Here is a 21,333-nt window from a genome sequence, read left to right as displayed (position 1 = left end):
CCAACAGCACTGGCACAGCTGCCCAGGGGGTGGTCGAGTCACCACCCCTGGAGGTGTCCAAGCACCATGGAGATGTGGCACTTGGGGACACGGTCAGTGGGCACGGCGGGCCGGGCTGGGGATCTGAGAGCTGTTTTCCAAGCTGTGATTCTATTGTAGGGCACACACAGGCAGTGCGTGCACCCACACCCAGCTCAGCCCAGCACGAAAATGGCAGAAAAACAGAAACAGGGCAGTAGCGAGAAAGCGTGCGGGGTCCATCTCTATTGCACAGGCCAGACACAGACCTTCCACCTTCCTTCCATCAAACGCTGCCCTCTGCCACTCCAGTGAGCACCCAGATGCCGTGCATCACCGCAGTGCCCCACATGCACTCAGCTCCCCATGCAGAAGCCGAGTCGTGGCGGGGCTGGCGGAGCGCGGGCGCCATTCCCATAGCGAGGAAGAGGGAGAGCGGCGAGGGAGGAACGCTGCTTACACTTTCCATGCAAGGTCAAGAGATCTCGCTCGCTGTTTTCTTTTGGCAGCCAAATCAGGCCAAGAACATACAAGAGAAGCGTATCTTAAAGGCCTCAGAGGCTAGTGGAAATTTCCAGAACGTCCTGGACAAGAATGACTTACTGGAAGTAATACATAAATCAAGCAAATGAATAGTTACCAGACAGCAACATAAACAGCTGCCACGGGGATGAAATCAGACCTGCCGTGCCAAGAGGCGTCAGCCGCATCGCTGCTGCACCTTCGGGGGAAGACGGGGAAAACAACCGGAGGAAAAGCGCAGGAAGCGGCCGCCCCGGTGCTGCGCTGTGCATCCCAGTGCTGCCAGGCACTGAGCGCCACGGGGAGCCAGCATGGCCAGCTCAGCTCTGAGCCGCCACGCCAAGCACCAGGCTGCGCTTCTGGGCACAAGAGCCCAGCAGATTCCTTCTCCCCCTCCTTTGCCAACAGCACGCGGTCGGGCAGAGCCCCATCCTGCTGCTACTGCTGGATCTGCCATGGGAACCATCGCTGCTGATACGTGGGAAATGCTTTGGGCGGGAGATGGCAATCAGTGCCGCGGCGGTGAAACACGTGAACTAGAAAACACCGCCACAGCAAAAACAGAGGGAACGAGTCACTGCTGGCCAGGCCACAGCTGTGAATGATTAAAGATAATTAATTTTGCTAAACACACGTACACGCATTTCTGCTGCAACCCCGATAACTGCTTTGACCTTTTGCAAGGAGAGGTGTGCATGCCCCGAGCAGAGGCAGCTTTGCCCCACAGGCCGGGCACCAGCAGCCATGCCATGCAGTGGGCAGCAGCCCAAGGTGGGCATAGCATAGGGTTGTCACACAGCCCTGCCTACTGCAGCGAGCACCAGCCCAGCTGTGAAAAAAATGCACAAAAATAGGCTCTAAAACCTCCTGCTTTGCACCTACAAAGCACACTAAAGGAGAGCAGAACGATGGGGATGGCACTGTAACTCTGCTAACACAACCAGAAATTTTCTCAATCAGCTCCAGCTTCCAGCATGGCCGCCCCTGAGCTCACAGCAGCCTGTGTTGTGCTAACTCAGCTAACAGGCCAGGGAATGACAGGCTTCGCCAGAGCTGCTGCATGCTGTCAGTAAAGCAGCATTCGGAAGTGACATTCCTGGAGCATCCTTAGAAGTCTCCTGGGCACAAGGTCGGGCTTTTCAGCACAGATCCTCCTGAGAAAACACCAGATCAAACTGGTCTTGACCTTTCAGGAACAATAATTCAGCTGGGTTTATCACAAAGGTCCCAGCAATGTGAGCATGTCCCAGAAAAGAAAATTAAAGGTTTCATCAATTCACAGGTCAGAGATTAACATAATAATGGCAAATTTCCCTGGAAATGGTGTCTGCAGAGCAGAGGAGGACACGGGCAGCTCCGGGCACAGACGAAGGAGCACTGACAGTCCCAGCTCAAGTCGTGTTTCAGGGGATGCAGCCCCTGCTCATAGGCAGCACAAAGAGGTGTGGAAGCGAGAAGGGCCCAACTCCACCACTTCAGCAGTGCTTATCCTGGCTCAGGTTTCAGTTGTATAATAATTGATATTTGCATGGGCTGTGTGAGCAGGGCTCTCTTACCACTGCAAGCGTGCCAAACAAGCAGCCTGGTTTCCCTTTTCAGCAAGCAACAGCAAAACATGCAAACAAAATACGGCACAGAACACCTCTGTGTGACCCACAGTGGGTTCTTTTTTTAGTGTACGAGATCTCCACATCAATACTGTGAGAAATATTTGTTAGCTCATCTGATAGAAATGCAAATCTTGATTATTCCTATGTTACTTAAAAAAAAGAGGAAGAAGATGAGGCAATCTCCTCCGAGAGCTGCAGCAGGGCCCTGCCTGGCCTGCTCTGACAGCACTGCTGGCTGCCCCTCGCATCAGCCCACCCAGAGCACCCAACCCCCCCTGCAGGACACCCCTCCTTCTGCTCTCTGCCTCCCTGCAATCATTTGCTGCAGATGCAAAACTTCACCCACACCTCACACCGCCTGCAAGCCCCTCGCCTGGCTGTGCGCTCTGCCAGCTCACCTGCAGGGATCCCAAACCCAGTGCGACGCCGTGGGGCAGGAAGAGAGGAGCAGGACTGGGGCCGGTGTCATCCTCCCTGTCCACAGCCCTGTCCCTCTGGAGCAGCACCTGGCTGTGGAGTCTGGCTGCTCTGCCCCCAGGGACATCCCATGCCACCTCACACAACGGCCCTTCCTCCATCACACACACACCAGGAGCGCCCTGAGCTTGCTGAGGGTGGTCAGCCTCAGCGCTGCTGGAACAGAACAGGCTCTGATCCCCACAGCTTCCTGCCTTTCTCCAAGACCATTTTTTTCCCACTGAACACTGTAAGCTGTTTCTCCTCCTAATATAGCAAGCACCACTACCACTCATTGTCTGTGTTTAGTTTTAGTTCCTTCCTCATTAAAACAGCTTGAAGCCCATTGTATTACCTGCCTCCCCAGCTCCGCATCTCACACTCAAATACCACAGGGTTTCCCTTTAAATGAAAAGCACTCCAGCAGCTATGCGACTCCTTGCACATACTTGGCGGATGGGAGTACCTGGAACTGCCTTTCCCTTGGTTGCAGCCCATAAATGCAGAAGGTTTTGAAACTGAGATCTAAACAAGCCCTTTAGTTTTTAACAGCCTTACTGGGGAGAGTCCATGGAACAGATACAAACACATGTCATCAGAAAGCATCTGGAGTCGTTTTTAAGCACATTTCAAGTACCGTTTATTATTTTTTCTCCGAAATAGATAACTTTGGGTTTTCCCAGATTTTCTTCTGAAAGGCTCAGGTCTGTGGTCCTGCCCAGTCCCTCTGCTCACCCAGCGACCCAGCAGCCTTCAGGTTGGCACAAACACCTTGTGATGCTTTCACTTCCTAAGCACTAATCAAAGGTTTCCATGGCAAACAGCAGGAGCAGGAAGATGGGAAATTACAGGTCAGCTCTATCACTGAAGGCAAAAAAATCATCCAGTTCCTTTGCCCTTGAAAAGTTTCAAGGTAACCTAGAAGTATTAATGAATTAAGTAGCTTTAAGGCAGGAAATACTCGCCAGAATAGTCTCCTATTGCTGCAAAGAAATATCTGTCAGTCCTTTAATCCCAGGCTCGGTCTGAACCCCCGCAAAGATCTTAACCTGGCTCTACCTGCAGCCAACACAGCGCTGCCACACCGCTGCAGGACGGCACTGGGCTGCCCTGCTCTCCCATCTCACTCACACACAGGTTTCCACTTGGTCATCAACCAAATATGACTCAACACCACAAACACAAGGAAACTTTTTTTTATCACTGTTAACTTTCAAAGGAAGTGGAAAATGGAGAGAAAAACATATCAGTCATATACGTACTTTGCCAAGTGGTTCATGAGCAAGTGCAGCATCTGCCTGTTTTTCTCCGGGAGCCGATGAACAAGGCTGTGGATCTCTGACACCCTGGATTCCTGATTCTCCAGTTCTGTGTTGGAAATAAAAGATGATTCATCTCTGCATCAGGGGTTTATTATAGAAAAGGGCACGCGAGCCCAAACAGTAACCCACACAGACATCCCAGGGACCCAAGGCTCCCAACCCCTACCTCTAACCTACACCAGGCACACTGCAGGTATCCTCACAGCAGTTCTCCTCTTTACCAGCTCCATTCAGTTGTTTGAAAAAGTAAGAAACCAATGGGCTGGGACAACGGGCCGAGAGCAGATGCCAGCCACATGAAAAGTCAGCTGTGATCAGGGAACGGGCTGGCAGTAACCGGAGTGTTCCTCTGACTTCAACAATGGGAAGCAGCAGCACGATCCCATCCAACGTGCTTTTGGGCACAGCGTGCGCTCAGCACAACGCCTGGCAAGTGGCAGCCTGCAGTCTTGGGGCTGCCCCAGAGCCCGAGCAGGAGCCATGCGAGCAGCCCCTGCCTCCATCCCTTCCCAGGAGGCCGCTGCCGATGTGACCACCGACGTGAGCCCTCCCCGCAGCACACAGCTCTGACAGCCACCTGCTCCCACACAAAGCATGCTCCCAGGGCAGACAAAGGAAAGGAGCTCAGATGCTGGAACCGCAACTGATAAAATCAGAACGGTGTAGGTGTCGTTCAAACAACAGCCTCGCTCGTTTTGGAGGTTGATGGTCAGAAGAAGAAATACCTGCACCAGCTGCTGCCGTCAGACAGCCCTCCTCTAAACATGACCACGTGCTTTTTGTTTATCCAGAAAGTCCCACACGGCACCCTGCCCCTTGTATCTCAATTCTTGCTCTGGTCTCCAAGATTTAAGATCAGTGGGAGAGCAGCAGGGTAGAGGTTATGCTCAGCTGCTTGCAAGTCCTGTTCCTTTTCTGGCCCCATGCTGTAAACATCAACAAACTCACTTGCTGCTTTGATGAAGCTCCTTTGAAACTGGTACATCATGAGCGGCCCTGGAAGCATTCTGGAAGATAAAAAGGTATCACACACAGCACAAGTGAGTAACACCATCCACAGAACTGCAGAAATAAAGCTCTGCAATCTCCATAAATTCAGCTCTGTTTTTTGAGAGCAGAACGAAGCGGTAACAACTCCAATTGATTCCTCTCATCAGAAGGCGCAAGACTTATTGAAGCACCTTCAGTTTATTCCTCCTCTCTTTTTTTGTACCACACTAAATTCATTTTTAATTTTGACGTTCCTTCAGTACCACAGTAAAACAAAGCTTTTGTACCTCAGTGAGTCCGTGATTTCTGAGTAAGTTTAAAAATAAATTAAAAAGAGAAACGAGCCCAGTCATAAAACTTTAACAGTCACTGTTCCCATTACACTTCCCATTCTCCCTCCCACTTCCACATCCCTTCAGTGGGACATCTTGGTGCTGCTGACATTCCTTGTTGCCTTGCAAACAGTTCAAGCTCTGGAACAAAGGTTGCCAATCATACAAAATTATGCAGTGTTTTGTGATTTTCTAGGCTGAGATCCACCCAGCTAATGACACTCATCGCTCTAATTGGATTTAGCTTCTCTCTTGCTCTCTGTCTCTCAAAAAAAAAAAAAACAACAACCCAACACACAGAAGGACAACACAAAGCAAAAACCTGCAGTCACAACAGGTAGAAGCACGTCGTTGAGAATGAGATACTGACTGCTGCCAAGAAACTAACATTTCTGGAAGATAACGCACATGATAACAGCATCAGCTTTCATATGGAAATTATTACTTACATAAAGCTTAGCACCCAGTTCTGAGAAGGGACTGCAACAACTGCCACGGCCCTGACAGGAGCACTGTGCTCACCTTCTCCACGCACTCCTCAGGCTGAAGCCCACAGTGAAAGGCTCAGAGAAAAGCCTACACCAGAGCAGGGCATGCGAGAAGGAGCCCTGTTGTTACATTCATGCAATACATGCTCTTGTCAGAAAGCTGAGAATATTCCCCCCATCCTACTCAAGCATGCCAGAGGGTCAAGGAAAAAGAATGAATTCTCTAAGGGCAGTTTCTTTGTTTATAAATACTTTTGTTAAATAATAGGCAGTAATGCCTCTGATCACCATGGAACTGGTCCTGAAGCTGCATGACAGACCAGCCTCGCTTCCCTTACCTCAGGTACGTTTTCAGGGCACTGGTGATGGTCTTTATCTCCCATTCTGCGCAGATCTCAGTTTCGGTTTCAGTGGCAGTTTTTGGATCTAAGGAAAAAAGAAAAAAAGTACACAAGTGAACCCAAGTGCAGACAATCCCAGCTCGTACCACTCAGCACCGACAGCGCACAGCCAGCTGCACGGACGCTCATCACGTCCCATTCTCATTGCTCTTCCAAACCCCAGAGACCACAAGCTGTTCCCCAGCAGGCGCTTCTCAGGGAAGCCGACTTCATCACCAGACACAGGACATGCTCACTTGCACGGGACAAAAAAACAGGGTAGAAAAGAAAAACATCAGTCACGAGCAACGATCCTGGCAGCTGGATTCAAAGCATAGCACTAAACAGGGTGCGGGGGAGCGCGGCAGTCGATGACAGCGGTGATGGCAGTGCACAGACACGACCCAGGAGAAGACAACCACAGATCCCTGCAGGACTCAGCAGAAAAATCACAGCTCCGACAGGGCTGAGGCTCCCTGCCCCAGCACTGCAGCCATGCGCAGCACCAGTCGCACAGCAGGTCCTGCACTGGCCACGCTCGGCGACCACACACCATAAACAAAGTGGGTGACACCGCTCCCGACTCTTTGCTAACAATTAGAAACAGGCAGCTTAGAAACCACCAGCACATCGGCACGAACCTGCCTGGCCACGGGCATCTCACACCAGCACTTAAAGGCTCAGAGTACAGACAGCAAAGAGCACAACCCTGCACAGCGGCAGTGAGGGATGCACCGGGCACCGCTGGGCAGGAGGCAGCAGCAGGACACAGCCACGCTCTGACCTCAGTGAAACCACGGGAAACCCCTCCAGACCTCAGGAGAAACAGCAGTAGGACCCTCCGGCAACACAGGACCACATCCTGCCTGCAGGCTGAGCCCCACGGCCAGGCACTGCTGCTGGGTGCAGCTGCCGACACCACGAGGTGCCATAGGCAGCTCTGCAGTACCTTCACCTCACAGACATGCGTGACGTGCTTTTGAATTTTAAAGGAATGGGTAAATATAGTGGAATTTTAAAATGAATGAAAATAACGCACTGAATAGGAGTTACAGAGTTTCCCTCAGTTTAATTTACAGAAAGAGGAACTCCTGAAGCAGTAACCATTGGAGATAGGTACATTCACACCCACATCACGTGCCTCGCATTAATCACAACTGAACGCCATCCTTCCCTCTCGATGCCAAGGCAACTTCCCACTGCATGACCTTCCTAAGGAGGCAATTCTAACAGGTTAAAGATAAGCCCCCACAAGAAAAAGGCAAACAAAAACCTAAAAACAAACCTAAAAACCATCTTTTTAATGGCAAGGCCTTTGGTGGAGCTGAGCCAACAGCTCCCAACCAGACGTCTTTTCGAAAGGTCATCCAGGAGCTGTTAAATATGGTTCATGGAACAGCAGGTGATGTTGGATGGCTGCTCACATGCAAAGACTCTGTGCTGATAAGCAGCTCTCCCTGACCTTCACGCTCACCGGCCTGCACACAGCTATGGCAGTGCATTACAGAGGCAGCATCTGTCTGCCACCTAAATGATGGATGCAGTTTGCTCACAAGGGCAAACTTCCATACGAACCAGAGTAAATGTGAAATAGCGCCCATAAAAGCATCCAGCAAGCTCAGTGCAGTGTTAACTCTGAATTCCCCACTGCTGTCATTACTGCTCTGCTGTCTCTTAGCAGACGCAGAAGGAAGCATTTTGCTCACGCCACGACACTCCAGCATCACTTCCCACTTGTGGTGGGAGCTCGTTCTGCACGGTTACAAATGCCACACAGGATCTTGTCCTGCTCTCTACGGGCTGCAAAGGAATTCATTACTTAAAGCCACGCGTGTGGGTACGTGAAGAAAGAAAAGGAAGCGGCACATCTCCAGATCTAAATCATACAGAAAATAGAACGCGTTGTCTGTTTTTGTCTTTTGTTTTCCAGTAGTGTCTTTGCGCTGCAGGTGACCACACAGGTGCTGGGGGCAGGACATGGGCTGGCAGCAGGAGCCCACGCTGGGCAGACAGTCCCAGCCCAGCAGAGCAGCCCCAGCAGCCTCCTGCTGCCCCTGCCCAAAGTGCATTCTCACGGAACTTCTCCATCTATTTCCTGGGGACGGAGAAAGCTGCTGCCATAAGACAGATGGTTTCAATTCCACACCAATTCCTGCACGATGAGAGGAACTGCCTGGAGCACAAGCTCATCACCCAGCCACAATTCCCACCCACCCTTGGGTGGCTGGAGAGACTTCCAGAACAGCCGTAAGACATTAGGTGACAGCACCTACAACCTGGAGGACGCCTCGCCCCCCAGCCTGTGCAGCAGAGACAAGCCCAGCCCACCCCCTCAGCTCAGAGCTGCTACAGCATCAGCGCCCTCAGCAGTATGCTCTTCCACCAGGGCTCCAAGTGACCGAGCTCTGTTGGCTGGCTTTTGTCCCCATTTCGGCAATATGGGGAAGGCTGAAGAAAGGCAGCTGAGCCTCCCAGAGCTGAGCTGCCCCTACAAGCCTCCACACACGCTGCCCGCTCCACTCCGAGCTCCTACGAGGCCAGGGGCTCTGCCCAAGCCCGGCTGTGTCACCCCTGACCCCAGAGCACTGCAGCACAGCACGGCCACGGCCTCTGCAAAGCAGCCAGGGCCCTCCCAGCAGTGTCACTTACATCAGCCGCCGCACGCTGAAATTCAATCTTTTTGCCATTTAAACTGCGTGTGAATCACTGAAGCTGCCCACATTCATTTCTAAATATAAGGGGAATCTGGAGTCGCAAGCAAAATCTGGCTTTGCTTTTCACGAGGGTTGCATGCAAACACAAACTTTTGAGCCTAGCGGTGCTGCTACCTTCAGGACACCAAACAGGAGGGACAACACGGAACAAAAGAGGCTTTGACAATTCAACACTTTCCTTGCAGACAGTTCAAAGGCCAGCTCCACATAAGGACGGTTTAGCCATTGGTGATTGAGAGAAAGGTGGGGAGATGGGTCTGCAGAGAGCCCTGGTGATGGGGGGCCCTCAGGGGAGGAAGCTGCCAACAGCCAGCAGGCGCTCACTGAGCACACAGCCACCTCCCCTCGGCCTCCCAGTGCCGACAGCTAATGAAGACACACCACAACAAAGAGAAAACACTGACTGCACATCACCACGTTATGAGACACGAGGTCAACAGCTCAGTGGCTTCGGTCACTGAGAAGATAATGGATGCTGGATGGGGTCCAAAACTTCGAATCCCTCCCAGCTCCGAAGAGCTCTTTAAACAAGCAAGTTTTGCCATCTGTCACAGCCTCAGAGCCTCTAATCAGAACTGATGCAACCGTGAGGCCGATGCAATGGAGCTCGGCCATGGGAGAACAGAGCAGGTTCAGTCACCTTGCAGCTCTCGAGATGATGCACACTGCTTCAGAAGCCACAGGCACAGGACCTGGCACGGCAGAGGCTGCCATGCTGCACGGCACCCAGGCCCTGGCCTATTTTTATCAGTGGGCAGCAATGCTCTTCAGCTGATGCTCTAACGCAATGGTGCCAAATGTGTGCACCATGAGACAGAGCTGGCTTATCTGCGTGGCCAGCAGGACGTACTCACATGCTCCAGAGCCTATGCCAAACTTCTACTAATAAAAGAAAAACAGGCAGTCACTCGCTCTTGTGACTGCGGCGAACTTTCCAAATGCCAGAGCATAAGTGATGCAGACGTGTCCCCTTGCGTCAGGAGAGAGCCGAGGGCTGTGATTCAGAGCCTTACCCTTCTGGTTGCTAATAGTCTCTCTGGATTACCAGTTTTGAGGAGGTTAGTGCTGACATCGGCAACAGCCACCAGGGGCTTTGCTCACAGAGCACTTCAGTGGTGGGAAAAGAAGGAATGGGGATGAAAGGAGGGAAGACATTCAGAATGGAACGCAACGGCCTCAAACTTTTTGCAAGGAGAAATGCATAGGGGTTCTGAGGGCTGCTGGGCAGCAGCTCCGTGGCTGCACACCAAGGCCATGCCGTCAGCACCAGGCTCTGCCACGGTGTGACCTGACAGCTCCTCTGCTCCCGAGCACCCACAGCTGTGGGACCCAACGTCTCAGGCATGAGAAAACGCATGCTTGAAAGCTCTGAGCAAAACTATGTTAAAACAGGCACAGGAAGGTCCAAGGAGAAAGTCAGAGCCACAGGCAGCATGCAGCATGCAAGAAAATAATTAAAAAGTATTCTGGGAACACTGCGGGAGCTATGAGATTAAAAACCAAAGCTTTCAGCCCTTTCTTCTAAGATTTTAGTTTGCATTTGGGAAGGATGCCAAAATTTGTAGCGCATGTGAGTAGGACATCAGTGACCACAACAGAAAACTTGTCAGAGCAATGCTCTCCACAAGTCCTACCTCCATAACCTGCCAGTAGTGCCCTGGGACCTCCGGGCCTCTAACAGCATGTGGTCCTAAGGGCACAGTCACCACGATTAGGTACCCAGACAGGAGCCTCCGTTCTTGGTTTAGAAGACTTGGAAGCAGCACAGCCCACTTGCCCATAACAAAATATAAGCTACTCACCCATTAATATACTCAACAGCTTTTGAACTCTAGAGTTTACTCCAACAATTCTGTAGAGTCCTTGCTCATTGATCCCTGGAAAAAATAAAGAGTTTATTAGGAGAATGTCAAAAGAGCTACTAACATTTATTTCATTTCTCTGGGCCCTCCAACAGCAATAATTAAATACTCCCACCGACTGCATACAGAATTATAGGAGAGGGTAAAAATTGGTTTTGATTTCAGGGCTTTCACGTGTTGATTAAAAGTAATGACCCCAATTAGCTCAAGAATCAAAAATCCAAGGCCACCGTGCCGCACAGCACTAGCAGTGAGGGAGTATGGCCACACCATGAAGGATCTGCACACAACGTACACCAGAAAGGCAATTTGAGAAAAATTTCACTGGGCCAAGTTCTTCATGCTTAGGTCTGAGCCTTTTCCACGTTCTGCATGGAGAAGGGCTGAAATGCACGTCTGTTTGTCAGCCATACGAGAGGAAATGCTTTGTTATCACTGCAGGGGGGCGTGCCGTGGCGCAGCCTGTAGCTCTGTGCTGCACCTCCTGGCTCAGCCCCATCCCCGACCCCACTGCCAACCCAGGCCACCCGGCAGCACATCTCAGCACGGTGTGTGTGAGCACATCACGGCGGTTATCTGACGTGGGATTCACAGGGTTAACAAATCATCCGCCTTCATGAGAAGAGCAGGTAAGCAATCGCTGCGCTGTGAGCAGATGCAACGCCGTCCCCCAAACCAGACCATCTGGTGAAGCGCCCTACCTCTCGTTTCAACAGCGTGTATGCATTTCTTGATTATGCTGAAGCCGATATTATCCAACTGGGCAGCTGAAAGGGAAGAGAGGAGAGAAGTGACAAACACCCTGCAGAGGGATGGCTTCTCATCCTGCAGCCATCCACAGCATTCACAGCAATGCTGTCTTCCTGCTCAGACTGGGGGGAAGGAAAATAAGATAAATGAGGTGCTTGCAGAGGAGAGAGACGAGCGCAGCGTTGTACCAGGTGTGGTGTGGTGAGCACACAACCCTCGGTCATCGCTGCAGCCTCAGCACTGCTCTGAGCCTCACCTCCCGCATCTCTGCCCCCCAGCAGCTATGGCTGTGCCAGAGATTTATGGCTACAGCTGGTCAAAACATGAACCAAGGGGAGATATCCCAGCGAGACCTTCGTCTGCAAAGCTGACACTAGGTTGCTTGTGAATAAAAAAGGCGAATCATATATTTTTGACACAATAAATCCTGCAAAAAAACTGCACAGAACAGCCCGCTTCATCTAAGTGCTGGTAATTCCTATAAATCCTTTCCACGTCCACCCAGCTAACCCAGCCCCTGACTGGGTTACCAATACAAGGGTTACCAACCCTCGGCTGCAGAGGGCTGCACCGACACCCGGGAGCGACCCAGACGAAGACATCCAGCATCCGCACCGCGTTTACCTTATTTCTGACATAGATATGACTAGCTGGGTTGTCTCCTACTAATATACTAATATGTTCTCCAGCAAGGAGTTGCACAGCTCTCCCGAATATATGGAATTATCCCAGGGCCATCTTATGCAAGGACTGCACAATGCTGCTAACCTCTCATCCTGAGAGGGAGGGCGCTGGAATGAGGAAAGCCACAGCATTATCTTAAAAGCAGAGGATTTTACTTCTGCACAGGCACGAGGAACTGTCGTGCTGGAAGAGACAACACCGTGCCTTGCCTAGAGGCCAAGAGGAGCAGAGCAGAGCCCAGGGCTGGCAGTGTCCTCACAGCAAGGCACACGTGATTTTATTCCTTTCCTTCTCCCTGCTCAAATCGTTTATTTAAACACAGATTTGCACTTGGTTCACGACAGGCTTCCAGTCCACTGGCTGCCTATGCCTTGCATGGGGCCAGCCCTTGCTAATCACTCCTTTTGAGTTCCCTGCCGGTTTGTTACATGATGAATGGTACAAAAACCTGAAACAGTAAAACAGGTCTATTATATTTTTCTGGGCAAGCACGATGGAGTGCTGAGCCAACGTAAGCACATAGGCTGGAGGATTCCTGTGCTGCAGGATGTACAAACATCCCAAAGCCCCAGGTTGCTCTGCTCAGCACCCAGGGGCTCAGCACAGCTCCCAGCCGCCCTGCAGGCACAGACCCAACAAAGGCAGCACCCACCAGAGGGACGCCGCCTGCAGCACCTGATCACCACAGAACACTGCATGGGGTGCCTGAGGAGCAGGAAACCACAGTGTGGAAGCCCTTCTGTACAGACGGGCCCACCTCAGCAGGGCTTCCTAGCACTCAGTCCTGATCTTTTGGCATCCCTGTACAATGCTGTCCAGCCAACACAGCTCACCATTTTGGACTCGCACGCTCTAAGTGCCAACCATTCCCACGGTGCAGCAGTGTCCCTGAGCCCCTGGGATGCCTGAGGTTGAGCACAAGCACCAGTCCCATTCCCTGCATGCCCCACCACAGGGCCCAGCAAGGGCTGAGCCCACACCTCGCTGTGCTGCTCGGCCATAGCAGAGGGGAGAAACAGGAGCAGTTTTTCAGGGTGGAAATGACTGAGCATAATCCTCCCAAGTAGATGAATAAGCTCTCCAACTCGTTGTTGAGCTCTGGATCAGGAAAGGTCGGGGATTTATTTGCAGTAGTTATATCCAGAAATAATATCTGATTAAATATCCAAAGTGCCTTTATTCATCTTTAAATTTAACTTTTAATGAGCATCATAAAAGCTTGATTTTCCTCTCACAGAAGCAGCCTCCCTTTATCTCATTCATTTACCCAATGATTCCGAACTGCAGCAGCACAGATGAAAGTCAGATTTGTATCCATTGCAGCCCTGGCCCTTTTGCTGGCTCCACTCACTCCAGCAGCAGAATGGTCGGCAGCTTTGGGTTTGGGCTGTTTGATGTCTGCAGGCTGGGAGCGCTGAGAAAGGAAGGAGCTGCAGACCAGTCTGCCTTTGGGGGCTGCACAGAGAGGGAAGGCAGCAGTGAAGAGCAAACCCTCAGACCCACCAGAGAAAAGCACAGCCTATCTGCACTCCTCACAACAGGCATCCCTAATCCCCATCCTATCTATTTAAAACTGCCTCTCCATCACAACTGGCAGCAGACCCGCAGCCTTCTATTAGCAGGTAGCGCTGTACTCTGCCCACAAAGCAAAGCTACACCCTTCCTCCCGTTATTCCCTGTCCATGGAGGCTCCCCAGGGGACAGACGTAAAACACAGCCTCCAGCCCAAGATACACATCACAGGCTCTTCGTTCCAGAGCAACATTTCAAAGCACTGCTGAGATGCAAAGGTGATGCATATCATTTGTACTACCAATGTTGCACACACAAATATTTATCTGCCCTTCGTGTAACATCGTATTCCCAGCCCTACTGAGCCGGTCTCATCCTGTCCTATTTTTGCCTACCAGATTATTTCTATTTAATCCACTAATTCTTCTACTTTATACTGATATGGTATCTCAGAGCATCAGTGAAGGGGCACGAAGACACAGCTGGCTCTGCTGAGCCACATGTAACTCTGCTGGCTCCAGACGTGTACGCATCAGCCAAGGCAATGCAAGGCCAAAGCGAGCTCCCCTGCATTCCCCACCACGCAATTCTGTGTCGTGTAACACAGTGCCATCACAATGACAATCGTTATGAACTTTTTTCAAACACCACTGTGGCTTTAAAAGGGAGAAAGAAACCAAGTGGAGACCAGAGAGAAATGAGTTTTCAGTCTTAGCTGTCTCAAAGCAGCAGAGATGCCAAGCTGTGGGGAACAAGGACCGCCAGGAAAGGCCATGGTTCCATCTTGAACAGGTGGAGAATCAAGTGGATGTGAAAAAAGGAGGTGAAAGCAGAGAGGAGAGGACAGACTCTCCAGCAGGGTCTGCTGGGATAGGAGAAGGGGAAATGATTTCAAACCAAAAGAGGAGAGACTGAGATTGGACATAAGGAAAATATTTTTTACAATAAGGGCAGTGATGCACTGGCACAGGTTGTTCCAGAGAGATGGTGGATGTCCCTTGGAGACATACAAAGCCAGGATGGGCCAGGCTCTGAGCACCTGACTGAGCTATAATGTCTCTGTTCATTGCAGGGGAGTTGGACTAGATGACCTTTAAAGGTCCCTTCCAACTCAAAAGATTCTATGATTATTTCCACAGAGCAGAGCAAGTCCCCTTCATTTGAGAAGCAGCACATCTCAATTCACCCAGCTCTAGCAGTGCACTGATACCCACTCAGCCCCCAGCACTCTGCTTTGCTTCCTCCCAGCTCCCAAAGAAGATTAAGATAAATCACCCCGCAGGCTGATGGCCATCTGGCCACACAGCAGGATGTAAAATCCAAAAGCTCTGTAAAATTAGATAGTGACCAAAAAGCAGACCTCACTATAGAACTCCAGTCTCATTCTCTTTCAGACCAGCATAAGTAAGGCAGGAAGCAGAGTTATATAGGTTTTCAGGGTCAGGCACTGCATCCGGACTCCATTCAATCATTACAGTCATTTCAAGTCCTTATAGGAAGTTCCTGTAACAAGGGCTCCGTGGCACAGAGCCAGCCTCCAAATCAATTTGAAGTGGGGCCGGTGAGGCCAGCAGCTTGCTGCAGACATGGTTCTAATGTGCTAAAGCACAGCCAGGTGTCAGAGCACAGCAGCAGCAGTTTGGTCATAGGCACGTGTGAAATTATTGCCACCGGGCTGGGCAGGAGCAGCCCTAACCCTGGGGTCCCAACTCACCTCAAAGCTGCACTGTGGTTGGGTCCGCAGAGCAGAGACATGGAGATGTTCTCATTTTTCAGATGGACAGTCACCACAGTCAAGATACTGAAAGATGAGCAGCTCTGCCACAGCCCCCTGGGCTGATTAAACCCCAGTATTTGTTTGGTGAAGGCGAGCAGGGAGAAACTTGGCATTCGGTCTTTGTCTGAGCCTCCCAAGCCTTTGCCAAATGCTGAACAGCCTCAGAGCACAGCACGACAGCAGCGTGGGCTGCATTACCACCAGAGCCGTACACACAACTTCCCAGAGCTGCTGGGGGCTGGGAGCTGGCCCAGGGAGGCCGCCTGCAGCCAGATGAGCCGGTGAAACGCTCAAAGCCCCCAGCATACCCCAGGTGCCACCCTGGGCAGGAGAACCTCAGGCAGCCCTTTCCCAAAGAAACCCTAGGTGAGCATTCAGGAGCCTCTACATGGCGCCTGCCGCAAGCCTGGCAGCTGCAATCCTGGATTAGACAACACGAATGACCTTGGGAAAGACATGAGCACATCTGACTCGTGCTCTTCCCATCGCCAAAGCGCTGCTCTGCAGGATGACTGCAGCGCAACTACCAGCCCCACAAGGACTGCCGGCTGACAGCACGTAAGATGGGAAGGCCACAGCCTGACAAGCACTTCTTTCAGAAGCAGGGATTGCTTCACTGCTCCTCCTCCCTCCCCGCCCCCATCCCAAACGTTTCCCTGCTTTTGCATCACCCCTCCATAAAGTTCAGAAAATGGTTTTTTAACACAGCTCCTCGAGCCAAATCGGCACATACTGTCCTGGCACAGCCAGGGGTTGTGTGTAGGGAACAGAGCAGTGACAGTTAATGGCCAGATTAGGACAGAATTGAGCAAGTCCTGTTCTCTGTCCCTAGGAACCATATTTTGATTCTCTGCAAAACAGAACACATTGAAGTGCACTACACAGACTCCACATTCAGTGAGGGCACTCAGTGCCCGTGGCTGTGAAGCCCAGCGATCAACCCCCCGAGCATCACCTGGGCTGCACAAAACCAAAACGACAACATGGAAGACCAACACGGACAGAGAGCAGAAGTGAGGAAGTGAGTGTTCCATGCAAGGGCTGAAAATGGGCGTGAGGAAAATTAATTGCAAATTATACCTATTATGGTGAGAAAAATGCCCTGACTGAGGCAGCGCAAAAACAAACAATTTACTATCGGTGTGGGTCAGGCTCTTGCACGACCAATGACTTTGGGGGAAGGAGAGAAGGGATCAGTTCTGAATGTTGCAATTATGGCAATTCAGATCTACTGGGAAGTGGCTCAATGAAAAGCTTTGAAACAAAGGACCTGAGAGCCAGGACCAGGTACAACTACTTGTCTAGGAGGAGAAACAAGTGCTGTCTTGACTCACGTCTTTGATTGCATGAAGCACAGTTAAAAATAGCCTAGTTTTTTGTTGAATTTTTTGTTTGTTTTTGAAGGGGTGCTGTTGACAATTTCAATCAGGTAAGAACTCCACAGTCTTTACATTTGTGTTCCACTTTCCCCTTGGAAAAAGCAAGCTCATCCTCCAGGCTCTGGTTCTGCCAAGCAAGCTGCTACTGACTGCAGGATGCCACCAGCACCCCTGCTGCAGCAGATGGAGGAGCCCGTTCATTTCTCAAGGGTTTGCTTAAAGAAATACACACATACATATATATATACTTACTGCCTTCGCTTTGATTGTCCTTGTTCGAGTTGTAGACCTGGAAAACACAAGAAGAAAGTCTCATGAAGATGCTGGCTGCAGCTGGGAAGCAGCCTGGCCTCAGCATCCCCCCCCAGCCAGACCCCCAGGCCAGCACAGAGCTGTACCCCTCAGGACAGCACACTGCAGCAGCCAGAGCTGTACCAACAACCAGAATGCTTTCCAAAAAGAACTGTGGACAAATGGCACCGGCTGGGTGGGAATGAAAACTTCATGGGCTTTGAAACACAACAGAGGTGGGCATTCTGCTCTTCTGAAGTCTTCTGTTATAAAGAACATAACCTTAGAGTAAAGCCAATGATTCCCCTTATGTCTTATGGGCACTGCAGTAGCACCTGGGGGGTGCATGCTGGGCAAGGAGCAGGGAATCAGAATCACAGAATCTGGGAGCCATCCTCACTCACGTGTACCTACAAGTGAGTAGATGAGTCAGGCAAAGAGGAAAGAAAACATCATGAATTCACAGAGCAGCTGAACTGCAGCAGGATGAGCCGCCCTCAGCCAGCACTGTGATGGCACCCTATGTGTGAAAGCTGCCCCTCATCCACCTGTCCTGAGCACATTACAGCCAGGCTACTTCAGATAAAAGCAGTGCTTTACTGGACAGAAGCAAACAGGGGAAAATGTCAACGGAGGGCGTTAATCACAGTTTAAGCACAGTTTAAAAGCCCAGCATAATGGAAACTGTGGCTGAGGAGGTCAGCCTTCAAACAGGTTGTGCTTCTCAACCTCAACAGATGAAGATGGTTAAAGAAAAAAACAACAAAAGTCCTTCACCAACCCAGAGCCCAAACTAAAACACACACACAGCACTCCGTCAGCATCACAAGGTGGAGCTGAGCGTGGCAGCATCCACTGTAACAGGAAGAAATGCCTGTGTAGGCTGCTAAACAAAGCCATCGGCGTGCACACCCTTCCTCTCGCAGGGAACAAAGCTGGGAGCCCTCTTCCAAGGGCCTGGTGCTCTGATTTAACCACATGCTGCATCCAGAAATAGCAGGTGGGGAAGGAAAGTTTCCAACAGCACTGTTGATAGCAACGCATAGCACAGCAATGAGCAGAGCATCCGGGAGAGCAGGGTGGCAGTGAGGCCCTGAGCCACCATCATGCAGCTCACGACGTGCCCCAGTCAGGGCTCCCAATTAGTGACATTAACCCCAAGGACGCAGAGATCCACAAGCAGCTCCTGGGTGCTGCAGCCCAGGTGTTTCCCAGGCTCCAAAACCTGCAACATTCCTGCAGCATTCCCAAGGAGCACCTTCCCCAGCTGCCCCCCAGGGATGGGTCTGTGCAGTACAAGGCGAAGTGGGGTTTTTGTTTGCAGAAGAAAGGCCATCATCCCACATCTGGAAGCTGGGGGATGATTCAGCAGCAAAAACAGCCAGAGTCAGCAAGCGAGTTTTCCTCCAGGAACAGCATTTGTATCAAGAAAATAAAATAAGTGAAAAGAGGGAAGGAAGCACACAGCAGGCTTTCCACCCGTGAGGCCGCCTTGTAGCCGTGGCCACGAGGTCAGCTCTCCAGTAAGATGCATTCCTCTCCAGCCTCAGTCTCACCACGAGACTTGCTGAAGGGAGCACAGAGCAGTCCCACCCAGCGGGGGCTTGCAGGGCATGAGACCCCTCCTCAGGTCACCACTCACACTACAAGCCCCCTGCTGCAGCTCACCCACAGGAGCCCAGGCTTACAGCTGAGCACTGCATAGAACAGAAGGGCAAGTCAGGCGTTATGCTCCATCAGCAGGTTGCCATATCCATCCCAGACGAGCTGGACACCAGCACCCTGCTGTGCCCAGGGCTGTGGTCCAAGCCCAGCCACCTCCTGCACAGTGAACACCAGCTCCTGTCCTTGGGATCCCACCAGCTTCAGCGCCTGCTGTCCCGCGCTCTGCCTGCACTGCCCAGCTCTCTGGGGCTGCTCCTGCAGCTCCAAGTGATGGCACACAGCACCACAGCTCCAGGGGGAAATGTGTCTGCCTGCATATTTGTTCTTCCAGTTTGGTTAAGCAAAACCACAAAGAGGTTATTAATCATCAGACTGTTCTTTACAAAAAGGGAAAGGACGGACAAGGAAACATAACACACTTGTGCCATTACTTGCAAAGTATGCACATGCCATAAGGGAAATTTCATCCAGAGTCAACCATGCAACCATAAAACAAGGAGATGCTGTCCTCTTGCACCTATCTTGCTCAGGACAAACCTTTTATCCACGTCAGTGGTAATGCATCAGCACCATTCTACAACATCAAGGTTTTAACTAAGCCCCGATTCTGCAATACCCTCCCCTTCTCCAAAACAAACACTACTTTGTAAAAGAAACCCTTTTGCTGTACCACCGAAAGCCTTCTGAAGAAAGAGATTTTTGGGACGAGAGTTTCCAAGGGGTGGCCAGCAGGTACCAGCTCAGGGCCTTGGCACGGCAAAGTTCACTCAGCCCCAATTGATTCCATAGGCATCAACACTCCACGCTTCCAGAACAGCCTTGGTAATACACAGGGCCTACAGCACAAGATCCTAAGATCCTGCCTCACACATCTCAGCTTCCCAGCGAAACGGTGCCAAATTCTAAAGAGGTTCTTGCTACTCGCCATTCCCAAGTCCGCATCGATTGCTGGCACAAACCAAGTTACAAGCTGTGCATGTTCCACCTGCACCATCCCCTACAATTCCACCACACCCCACCTACTTTGCAGCTGTAGCTAATTTAAAAAAAAAGGCTAAATTGTAGATTTTCTTTATCAAAAATCCTCTAAGATCCAGCATTCATACCCCAAAAATTCTCCTGCAGCCACCAGGTGCAGCCTGATACCAGCCTCTGCTTGCACACAAGGAAATCAACAAGAATCGAGTTCACCAGTTCTTACAACCTGCTCCTACGTCAATGGCACACATGTGAGCTGTTGGCTCTGTGCTCGATCAACTGCCTGCCTGTGGGCTGCTTGGGGTGAAGCTGGATTGTGGGTAAAGAAAAGGAAAAAAGAAGCTAGTTGGGGTTTGGAAGGGGAACTAAGAAAAGGAGGTGTTGAGTAATTTTATGTTTATTTCCTCATTTCAGGTTTCACACTGGTTTGGCTACGAAGTCCACCAAGCTCCACCATAAATTAACTGTGCTCTCACATGGCAATGGCATGTTTGCACACAGCCTTGCAGAAAACAACTGCATTCCATAAACAGAAAATGTTTTTACTTAAAAATCAAAGTGGCCCAAACAAAGCCTTAACCCTTGGAGACTGCACAACGTTCTGCACAGCTCCTGACATCTGTCACCTTTGAGTATCAGTACCAGATTTTGCCCAGATGGCCAAAAACCAGAGCAACAAACCGCCCGCCCCTCTGAGGCGGAGGTTGACAGAAAGCCTCCACTCACAGCAACGCCAGCAGCCCTGCTCTGCCCCCACAGATGGAGGGATCTCCATCTCCAGGGAAGCACGATCCCATCACTCCAACCACCTGGCAGGAAGGTGGTCGGAACGATGGCAGGATCCACGCAGTCCTCGTGCTGGAGCTGCTCCTCCAGCGCATTCAGACCAGCAGGTTCTTCCCCAGCCTCCCCGGAGGAGCGGCGCTTGTAAAGCCAGGAGCAATAGAAGGAAGCGCTGCAGCATTATGCAATTTCCTTGTGATTCATAGTCAGAAATGCTCAAAACAGCCACGAACGAGTTTTTCAACTTTCAGCTCAGAAGACGAAGAAGCCAAAACTTTATAAATAGAAATCATCACATTCCCACATTGGTTGTCCAACTGGCTTGCCAGCCACCTAAGGGCAGGTTGTGAAGATACAGAAAGGCAAAACACACACATTTTTGGAACTTCTTAATAAATTAAAGGGGAAAGTAGGGTCATAAACAGCATACCAGCCAGAGCCCACCCCTCAGGTTCATTCAAAGACCTGGGCCAAGGCCAGGCACTGTGAGGCACTGCAAGGACTGGGTGCTGGGACTCCTGCCCAGCCCTTCGCCCACCTGCCCCGTGGTCCTGCAGGAGACAGAGGGTACAGAACTGCCTGGAAGAGCCTTCTCTCTTACTGCCTTCACTTGAACTCCAACAAAGCCTCAATCGTTTTACCACAGTCCAGATCCCAACATTCTCAACCTCTTCAGAGCACAACAGAAATTGAAATGCATCAGGATCAACCACAGACACTTCTTCCCAATCCCCACAAAGTGTAAAAAGCCTGAGCAGCACTGAACACAGTGGAAAAGGCTTATGAAAATCCCCGGACAAAAACAGGCCCCAGAACAACA

At 51.0% G+C, this 21,333-nt stretch overlaps 1 protein-coding gene across 4 annotated transcripts in view; it reads right to left on the bottom strand.

Moving 5' to 3' along the window:
* Positions 1–21,333, bottom strand: part of ARHGAP26 (Rho GTPase activating protein 26) — a 99,082-nt gene that overhangs the window by 35,150 nt on the left and 42,599 nt on the right. For all 4 annotated transcript variants that reach the window (XM_052689558.1, XM_052689560.1, XM_052689557.1 and 1 more), the window contains exons 12-17: positions 17,049–17,085; positions 11,396–11,461; positions 10,635–10,709; positions 6,077–6,164; positions 4,877–4,935; positions 3,869–3,974 (exon numbers count right to left, since the gene is read on the bottom strand). In XM_052689558.1, the coding sequence (XP_052545518.1) occupies positions 3,869–3,974; positions 4,877–4,935; positions 6,077–6,164; positions 10,635–10,709; positions 11,396–11,461; positions 17,049–17,085 (431 nt within the window). The remainder of the gene's footprint in view (positions 1–3,868; positions 3,975–4,876; positions 4,936–6,076; positions 6,165–10,634; positions 10,710–11,395; positions 11,462–17,048; positions 17,086–21,333) is intronic.

The sequence above is a fragment of the Tympanuchus pallidicinctus genome, unplaced genomic scaffold, assembly GCF_026119805.1.
Source record: "Tympanuchus pallidicinctus isolate F22 unplaced genomic scaffold, pur_lepc_1.0 scaffold25, whole genome shotgun sequence".
Lineage (NCBI taxonomy): Eukaryota > Metazoa > Chordata > Aves > Galliformes > Phasianidae > Tympanuchus > Tympanuchus pallidicinctus.
This window is presented reverse-complemented; position numbering and strand designations above follow the sequence as displayed.